This window comes from Scardinius erythrophthalmus (assembly GCF_964197995.2).
Source record: "Scardinius erythrophthalmus genome assembly, contig: HAP1_SCAFFOLD_184, whole genome shotgun sequence".
NCBI lineage: Eukaryota > Metazoa > Chordata > Actinopteri > Cypriniformes > Leuciscidae > Scardinius > Scardinius erythrophthalmus.
Window position 1 is genome coordinate 103,123 of NW_028296427.1, and position 10,411 is coordinate 113,533.

Sequence of the window (10,411 nt, forward strand, 5' to 3'; positions counted from 1 at the left end):
GTGTGAAGTGTTATGCACCTGCTGTCTGACTGTCACTGAAAGAAAAAGAAAAAACAGAAAAAAAAACAGACTGACACATTATAACTTTTCGTCATTTTATTTTTCTCTTCTTTTTACCCAATTTTAGTCTTATTTTTTTTTTTAAAAGAAAGAATAAAAAGCCAAGTTTTAACTGTTGATAAGCAGCACCGATACGATGGGGCTGATGTAAATTATTCCTCCAATTATGCAATGCACATCACTCTGAGACATTAGTCACATTTAAAGGGTTTACATACTTAAGTAATTAAGTAACAGTATTAATGATCTTTCAGACTAAGGTTCTTCCCACATGATATATGTATCTATATATTTTGACTTGATCAAAATGCATAAATAAATAAATAATTAAATAAATATGGAATTTATAAAAAAAGAAAATAGTGAATTTAAATAAATAGCTTATATCAAAAATACTTTTGATTGGAATAATGATAATGATTTTAATAAATAACAAAAAAGCATATGGCATATGATATGTGGTACATCTTATTTAAAGAGCCTGTGCCAATCAAATGAGCTCTTTGTTGGCAACTGAATGAAGCTGACAGTGCAATTAATACTTGTACAAATATTCTGTAATATAGAGATTATGCGAGACTTAATAAAAAAGACTTGAAAAATTGAGAGGTTCAACACACAACTATAACACACACATATATATACTTCATATTTTTACATTATTTTGGATGCAACCAAAGTGTTTCCCTGAATCCCTGTTCAGATAAGCAAATTTTTTTTTTTTTTTTGTTACTTAAAGTAAAATACCTGGTAGTCTTAAAATTTTAAGATAAATGAAATAAATAAATAAATAATAGTTAATACAATGAAGGAGATTAATTTGACAAAAGATAAAAAGTTGTGATGACAAATCATAAAAAAGATTTTTTTTACAGTGCAGATCCTTAGCAATCACATAAAATAGATCCTAAAGCAGTGTCGAAAATTTGATTTTTGCCACATCTGGCAACAGAAAGTGAAAATTCACTGGACATAAATATTTTATATAATAGATTAAAATGTATTTTGCATGTTTTTTTATATCAAAAGTATATTTTTGTCCTTTAAACAACTTTTTTTTTCTCCTGCATACTCTGACAATCACATGAGTGCCCTTACAGCTTCATATACAAACTGGTCTCCATTGCTGCGTCCAAAATCACATAATATGAAGTAGGAACTACATTTGATTTGAAACGTATTTTACGTTAAAACATTTCTGTATGTGATTTGTGACCAACGTCATCAGTTGCGTTGCTTCACTGCCATTCGCAAATCATCTCCCGTGGCCTCATGGGATAGTAAAGTGTCCATTGAATGCCATTGAAGGTACTGTTTGCATACTGTTTTATGAACACTATGAATTCAGGCAAACTACTTGGCTCACGTGTTTTTCACAAACTACATAGTATGGAAGTATTCAGATGAAGTCCATTTCTCTGTAGAATCGCTTAGAGTATTGTGATTTTGTCTCTCATTTTCCAGTTTTGATGGCTTAATGTGCGTAATATGTATCATGTAGTTCTCAATTATTTTATTTATTTATTTTTAAGTGTTAAGTTTGGATTAGATAGCATAAAAAAGTAATTAAAACTATAATTACACTCTTTAAAAAAAAAAGGTTCAATAGGGTTTATATAGAACGCTAAACCTTTTATCCCAAAAAGGTTCTGTAAGGAGAAATGTATTAAATGATATTACACTTTCATTTATAGAACCAATTCTTCTAAGAGTGTAGATACTACATTAGTGTGAATGAATATAAACATGGACGTCAATACAGTCAAAATTTGAAGCGTATCACTTACAGAGATTTGAAAGGAGGTTTCTCCAACACGTACACCTTCACGTTTATCAAAGCGATTTGTTTGTTCCCTCAGCAGGTAGCTAAGAAACACTTCATTTAAAAATTCAATGTGTTAAACAATGCATATATTGTGTCAGTTGTCCATAAGAAATAAAATAACAAAACAATCATTGCACTCCATTGCAGACATGTCAATACACACAATAATTTATTCGGAAAGAAATTTATTCGGAAAGAAATTTGTTCTCAGCGCCTTAATTGAGGCAAATGTGAAAGTCTATTTACTCCCCTCTGAGGCAAGCGAATACAGCACGAGTATTAACACACACCCATGCATAGGCTCAGATGTTACGGCTTGGTGTTCTTGGCAGCATTGCAGTGAGCAGGCACAGTTTCCAAGGTGATCTCCAGACTGTCAATCTCGGAGCATTTCCGCCCTCTCACGATCACCCGCACGGACTTCTTACACTCAAGTGACTGGCTCTTTGGTTTGACTTCTGTTATCACTCTAGGTTCTTGTTCCGGCTCCAATTCAGGTTCGGTGCTGTCCTGCAGAGACAACTGCACAGTGTTCACTTTGACGGGACAGCGGCGTGGGTACTGCTTAAACTGCTCAAACGGGTCATTGCACCTCTCGCAAGGGCAGTGACATGGACCTACAGGCCCCCCCGTTGAATCTGAGATGGATTGGCCTTGTCGCCGCAGACTGAGGGCCAGTGATGGGCGGGGAAAACACTGGCATAGGCAGTGGTGCACGCAAACCCCTCGCAGGGAGCGCATGTCCTTGCAGAGGAGGTGGCGGAAGTTGGGTTTGAGCAAGAGGTAGATGAGAGGGTTATACAGGGTGGAGGATTTGGCAAAAACCGCAGGGATGGCAAAGGCCATGGGCGGGATGTCCTCAAAACGGCCGAACGCCGCCCACATAGACACCAGCGCGTATGGACTCCATGCAGCAAAGAATCCTATACACACCGCAACACTCAGCTGAGGAAAGACAGAGAGAGATCAAGAAAGATCCGTCATGAAGAACTTACATCATGAGATCATTTTACAGTATTGAAGGAGTTCAAATGTATGTTGGATAGTTTTTCTTAAGAAGTCTCTTATGCTCACCGAGACTACATTTATTTAAATAAAAAATACAGTGAAGAGAGTAACATTGTGAAATATTCTACCAATTTAAAGCTGCAGTCCGTAATTTTTCCTCTTTGTCACCATCTCTGTTCGAAATCTGCAATTGCAATTATTTTACGTGGGTTGTGCCTCGGCAGTGCAAGTGCAAATGACGAACACCTGTGTCTTATTGCTGTATTATTGGCGTGGAGAGACCGCTTATAAGCCGCGCTGGAACGAGAGAGCGACTGGAGAGAAAACTGGACGCAGAGAAAGAAAACCGGTGGATCCGAGCTCTCATTTTTGAGCTTATTTGTGCGTTGCGGTTGCCACGGTGAATGCACGACTTTTGTTTTGTTTTATTTTAATAAAGTAGTCCCAGGCACGCTGACCCCTGTCTTCTTCCTTCCTGACTCCTGAACCTTATCACACTTTTATTTCATCAAAATGAATTAACAGCAATAAAAGTAAGGTTTAACATTGGTTATCATAGATGTTACTGTATGTCGAATTCATTGTTGTGATAAGGCTGTGCAATTTTGCGTGTTCTAAACAAAAGTACATTCGAACATACCCACATCATTTGCCAAAATACTGATTAATCTTTATGTATAACACATGCTATATTTATTTACATTGCCATAAACACCAGATAAACAATGTCAATAAACTAACGTTAAACACAAATCTAAAGAAATAATACTTTACTTACATAAACATAACTGAATGCTACATGTGGAAAATATAAAATGAAGCATGCTTTGTCGACAGAATTAGCTGCAATCGGTAAAGAATAATTGTGTTCCATAACGACAGCACGAAACAAGCTAACGTTTGTTGCTTGATAGACGCTACAACTACAACTTCCGCATTTGTCCAGGACTCCACGCAGTACGAGCGGAAACCGAGGGTAACGCGGATATGACACAATTGACTAGCGACTCCCAGCTCCCCCCTGCTCTAACGCCCCGTTTCCTTGGTTAAAATCGCAATTTTCTCACGATTTAAAAATAGTTGGAAACATTTGGGATATTGTAAGTAATCAACTTAACAAAATATATAACACTGGCCTTGAGATTTTGGGATATTTTAATGCAAAATTCTTACATATTGTATCTTAAATATAAATATATCTTCCGATATTTATCCTTGTTTTCACATGGGCCCGGTTGCAGTCTCTTTTTTTCTGTAGCCAGTCCAAAGACCAAAGTCTGTTGCATTGTACAACGGGTGAATCTCCAGTTGTCACTGGTGATTGTCGTTTGAACCTTTCTGGATCCGCCATCAAATTGATAAGTTTAATTATATCAAGTGCTGTGAGAAAAGGCTATAAATCTCCACCTCCAACATCCTCACACACAATATAGCCTACTAGCCGGGACACCTTCTTTATATGTACAGATGTGACGTAATGACACAAAGACATGCTCGAATTTCTCGGGGAAATCCACCAGTACCACTGGAATTGAAAACATAATTACAAGCTTACCGTTTTGAATCGAGCTAAGGCAAGCAGAATGTTTGAACACTGGCTGGTTATGTACTTGCTCAAAATTTATTTTGGATAATTTTTAACCCCCAAAAAAGTTACGAAATGCAGCTTTAAAATAACTGTTTAATACATTTAAACATTTAATTTATTTTTGTGCCAAAAATCTATATATTTAAATAAAAAAAATAATTTCGTAATTAATGTGGTTTTGAGTGGAAAATGGTTAATTTGTCTAATTGTGTGAGGTAAGTATGTAGCTGTGTCAAGAGGATATTATCGTCAAAAGACAAAAAACTGCTAAAACAGTAAGACTGCACCTTCACTATGATTGCCTGGATGTTGCCCATGCGTGTCTGCACGGAGACGTGCTGCTCCACCGCTCTGCGGGACTCTCGGACTGTGAGCAGTATGCGTGTGTAGGAGACAATGATGATGCCGCATGGCAGCAAGTAACAGGCGATGAAGAGCACAGTGGTGTAGGAGCTGGCAACTGAGTCGTCATTGGACCAGGACCAGTCGATACAGCAGGCCGTCCCGTAGGGTTCGGGACCATACTGCCCCCAATGGGCGAGAGGGGAGCAAGCGAACACAAGAGCATAGGCCCACGCGCACGCTATTAACACACGGCCGTGCTCATAGCTGAACCTATTACCTACAGAGACACATAATATAATATAAAATAACAGAATAGAATAGAATTAATGGGGGTTCAGTTACTCTTTTTTTAAGTGACTATGGCCCTGTCCCAAATGGCACACTTCATGTGAACTCGACAAAGACCATATGGGTGTCCCGTTTGTCATTTTAGGGTTTTAACAAGCGCCCCCTTTGCTGCCAGTATGCACCCTTGATGAAAACTTTCCCCGAGTTCACACTTAAGCCACGTTTCCACCAAAATTATCTGGAACAATTTGTCCCAGTAACTTTTTTCCCCCAGACCTGTTGCTGTCTGCATTTCCATCGCGATCTAAAGTACCGTGAAGATTAGGCAAATTAGTCCGGTGACGTAGGACTGAGCACTACTTTACAGTTCCCGCTGGATTTCATCCTCTGAGATTAAGCTTAATAAAGCCAGAACCTTGTTGTTGGTCCATCGGTTAAATTTTTAAACTCCATCGTTGATTCGAATAGCAAAAAACTCTTACTGCACACACCACAACAGACTTTCAAAAATGGTGGTTGAAATAGAACGCAGCGTGAGTCAACCAATCAAAATGCTGTGTGAACTCAACCAATCAGCATGTTCAGCGCCCAAGTCCCACCCCTGAAAGTTCCTGAACTTTTAAAAAGTACTACCTCGCCAGCAGGGACTTTCTGAGGGGGACATATTTACCCGGAACTTCATTTAGACCCTGGTCCCTGCGGTCGAAACACACCGAGCACCACCCCAAAGTTCCTGGTTCCTGGGTAAAGTTCCTGCGGTGGAAACGCGGCAATGCATATAATCAAATAGAGTAAAGAGTAGAGGATAGTGAGTAATGGGGCCTATGACAGGGCCATCTTTATGAGCAAATCATTGAATCGTCCATTCAAATGATTCATTAAAAACTGTAATTCATTGAGGAACAAAACAAGCGAGTAATTGAATCATTCTCTCAACTAAAGTGTTCACAAAATACTGATTTATTCAGGAATGAAACACCAGTACTGTGTGTTGATTTGAGACATTAAACCAAAAAAATTGTGCATTTGGGAAATAGAGGCATTTTCACTAGTGGACTTTTGGACACCACTACATTTAAAAACTAGAATGTATAGTGTATGAATACCATGAAGTGGATAGCAGACTTTGAGGCAGCAAACAGTGCTGAGTATAGTGAGAGTGGTCAGAGAGCAGATCCCGAACAGAACACCACAGAAGGCATAGATCACACACACTGTCCTTCCATAAAGCCACCTGCGAAAAAACAGAAACAGCACTCATAAGAAACAGCAAAATAGAGATCAAGATCAAGGATAGATGTTTGAAGTAACACTCAGAAGTTATTTCAACATAAAACAAATGAAATTCAAAACATAACTATAAAATGTTAACCAAATAGAAAACTGAAATTAATTAATATTCTCATGAACTGCATTAACCTAACAATTTGTATTTGACACATTGTTGGGTTATGCAGTTCATGATAATACGTATATGACGTTCCTGTTTTCAAATGGAAGAGCATATGACTAGGGTCAATGCAAAGGTCATAGGTTTGATTCCCAGGAAACACACACACACACTGGCAAAAATATAAAAAGCTATGGACATTGAAAAAATCTGCCAAAGGCATAAATGCAAATGGCAGACTGGACAGGAAAAAGGAATCATTTAGTAAACGCACATAACACAACACAATACATGTCATTTACCAGCTTAACAAACATAGGCAAAGTATTGTATCAGTATAACCCACATAACCAATGTGACAGATGAATTCATGGCAAAATATTGTAGAGTTTGATTGGACACATGTCCTCTGATGTCAACAAGAAGGGAAGCATTTTTTCCTACTTATTTATTGTGCTATGCACGATTATATGATTAGTTGCATTTTATCTGCTGTCTTACACAAAACCACCCAACAAATGTGCAATAAATAGTGCATGAAACGACATTCTCGAGTTTGTTTGCCTGATGTGCAATCCACCGCTGCCACAAAACGAGAAAGACATAGCCTAAATAATGTCTTGGGTACATCTCTGACTGGAGTTACATTCCAGATGCAGCATGAAGTCAAACAAACTAGTAATTGCAATTGTCATTCTTCTTAACCACAGTCTGGAGTAAAGGACAGTTTAACTCTGATGGCTGAGGACTGGATTTGTGTGTGAGAAGTGTTCTGGCTGTGAGACAGAGCCGCTCTGTGCAAAAGGAGCCATTGGATTGGGTCAGTCTACAGCATTTTTTACATGACTGCTTCCATCACCATTATCTTTGAGTTTACCGGCCGGTTTCCTGTAACCTCTTCATGGAGCGTTGAACTGCATGTACTATGTGTGTGCCTGTGCCTTTTTGGTTTGGTTTATATGAACCATTTTGCCTTGGTAACATGACAAGCTAAAGCGAAGTGACAGCCAAGTATGTGTGTATGGGACAGAGAAATGACACCGAAAGAAAAGGAGATAGCAAAAAATAATAATAATAATAATAAAAAAATCTTTACAAGCTTTACAAACTAATTGTTTCTCATGCGGACATAAGGTATTTTCAACATTTACAGGGGGTTAGTCGATGTTTTATTGCAGTCCAAATCCAAAATTGTCTCCCACCACCCATGTAAAAAAGTTCTGCCAAATTACATACCGTTTAAAAAAAAAAAATGTATAAACACCAAGGTCATGTGATAATTTACTTGCAGGGGATCAATCCAAAATCCTTTTTCACCATTAAAACAAAGTAACCACATTTTTTTAAATGACATCCATCATTGTGAGAGATAAAACGCAACCCATTTAAGCCAATACCGTGTCCATTTTCATGTTCTGGGTTCATAGGATCACAAACTCACACCTCCACCATGAATTTATCTTCATCCAAAAGCATGAGTTTTATCACTGAGGAGCCATGCGTATTTATTTTTACAGATGTCCTCATGAGATTCATGTCCTCTTGGTATAGAACTTAAGATCAAAAACTAAGGACCGACAATAAAAAAAAAATTATGTAGGGGTCTCCTGATGTTACAGTTACGCTGAAGCACAGCTTGCCATGCTGCTTATGTGTGGTCTAAAAAGGTCCTCAAACTCGTTACCTGTGAGCGAAGCTTGAGGTGACCGCGAGGGGATAGAGGCTGAGGGTCATGCCCAGGTCGCTGATGGCCAGGTTAATAATGAAGAACTCGGCTGGTTTTAACAGGTGCTTCTTCTTGAAGGACACATACAGCAGCATACTGTTTCCACATAGTGAACAAACACCTGCAAGGCAAAAAATGTGAGATGAATTTGTTGAATGATGTGGCAGAAAATCTTTCTGAAGCTTCAGTTTTTTTAATCAACCAACATTGGACCTAATCCAGAATTTATAAATTGAATTGATGAATTGATCAAAAGTAGAACAGTTGCAGAAAAGATATGTCAATTGAGGCATTAATCCCAAAACCTGGTGTTTTAGTGATGGGTTTTTTCAGGCGTTATTGATTTATTATAAAATAACATTATTCAAAATGACTTTCACACTTGTTCTGTGAACTAGGATGTTTAAGTCATTTCAACTTAAATTACATTTAACTGTTTTTTAAAAATGAGTTGATCTTGTATAACTTATAAAAAAGTTGAAAATTGCTTAACTTATTTTGTTGAGTTAATGCAATGTAAAAAAAATGTCGTCATTCTTAATCATATAATTTTTTTTGTGTACTTCAAACGTGACGGTAAAACTTTACAATAGGGTCCCAGCTCATGCAATAGCTAACATGAACTAAAAATGAGCAATGCATTTGTTATGGTATTTTTAGGGTTTTACAGTTTTTTTATTAATAAAGTATATGGTATTCGATCCGCGTTCCAGCTTGTGAAGTTGTGGCTCCCGCTGGCTCGTTAAGAGCCTTTAAGATGATGTCACTGACTGAGATCAAAGAGATTATGTGTGCATTAAAAGTCACATCATCTTGAAATGATGTGATTTTGACAAGAATTTTCACTGAAGTTCGTTTTTGATACTTTTGGTCTATGTATTTGATAAATTATTAACAAGTCTGAGTCAGGGTGGTGTCCCATCAAGTTTGAAAAGAAAAAAAAGAAAGAAACCCTGTCTGGACCATTCTGGGCTTCTTAATTTCCATCTTATTTCTAAACATCCTTTCATAGCAAAAATTCTAGAAAAGGTTGTATTCTGACAGTTCTCTTCATTCTTAGCTGAGATAAATATCATGGATAAGATTCAGTCGGGTTTAAAAACTGTTCAAAATACTGAGTTTGCCCTTATTAGTGTGCTAAATGGCATTTTCTTAGAAGCTACCATGGAAACTGTGTCGGCCTTGTCTTGCTAAACTTGAGTGCAGCTTTTGACACGCTGGATCATGTTATTCTGTTCTGTTAGATTGCCTTGAGCTGTGTGTCGGGGAAATGAAGTGGCCTTATGTTGGTTCTCTTACATGAAGTGCAGAACATTCATGGTAAAGTCTGTGAACTGTCATTCTTATTCTACTCCTATAACTTACGGGGTACCTCAGAGCTTTATTCTAGGGCTGCTACTTTTCCCCCTTTACATGTTGTCATTTAATAAACAAGGCATTTCATATCACTGTTTGTTATAAAGATCATAATTTCAGTTGTATACATACATCAGTTGTATCTTACTTTTAAAGCAGGAAATAATGCAGTTGAAAATACACTGCTGATTGCCTTGAGGATGTGAAATGATGGATGAATTCCTATTACTCTTACTGTTAAATGACAAAAAGACAAAAATTGTAATTCACTGCAAAAAAATAAATAAATACTTCAGTTAAGTGCAGGGGACAGTTCACATCCTGCATTAAAAGTCATGCCACTAATCTAGGGTGTAATTTTTGACTCAGACCTCAAATTTGACTGTCATATACAAATTTTAACTTTCAGTAGAAAAGTTCCATACAACAGTTCTGTTGTGAGTTGTGAAAATTACGTGATGTAGGACCTTTATACAGTGCATGCCATTGAAAAGACAGTACGTCTATACCTCACAGTCTCGATTTCATCTGTATTAAATTCAATATGGCGTTTAACTTGATTATAAACATTGTAGTTATTAGCAATTTGACTATATTTTATTGAATATTGACGTTTAGAAATCACTGAAGATTCTGCAGACTACATGAATGATTTTTTTTACACGTCTGTGTCCGAAAGCTGAAAAAAGTCTGTTCTCACAGGCAGCATATAGAGGTAGGATGGCAAGGCAAGTCTCCTTGAGAAGTCTCCTCCTCATTTGATTGATTTTTGAAGGCAGCATGTGTCCTTTGCTATCTATAATATCCCACTGCTGTGTGTTCGAT

The 10,411-nt window shown here is 37.4% G+C and overlaps 1 protein-coding gene across 1 annotated transcript; it reads right to left on the bottom strand.

Annotated features, from left to right (window-relative positions):
- Positions 1 to 791: 791 nt before the first annotated feature.
- Positions 792 to 8,346, bottom strand: LOC308686349 (opsin-5-like). Its single transcript, XM_081394753.1, has 4 exons — positions 8,189 to 8,346; positions 6,221 to 6,348; positions 4,769 to 5,103; positions 792 to 2,830 (listed from the first exon to the last, which is right to left on the bottom strand). The coding sequence occupies exons 1-4, from the start codon at positions 8,323 to 8,325 to the stop codon at positions 2,195 to 2,197; spliced, it is 1,236 nt and encodes a 411-aa protein (XP_081250879.1). The 5' UTR covers positions 8,326 to 8,346; the 3' UTR covers positions 792 to 2,194.
- Positions 8,347 to 10,411: the final 2,065 nt, after the last annotated feature.

Bases quoted from the DNA above. Each gene is read 5' to 3' on its own strand.
- LOC308686349 (XM_081394753.1), bottom strand. From the start codon at position 8,325: ATGCTGCTGTATGTGTCCTTCAAGAAGAAGCACCTGTTAAAACCAGCC. The intron at 6,349-8,188 runs GTAACGAGTTTG...GTTTTTTCGCAG, and splicing joins ACCTCAAGCTTCGCTCACAG to GTGGCTTTATGGAAGGACAG. The intron at 2,831-4,768 runs GTGCAGTCTTAC...GTCTTTCCTCAG, and splicing joins TCCAGGCAATCATAGTGAAG to CTGAGTGTTGCGGTGTGTAT.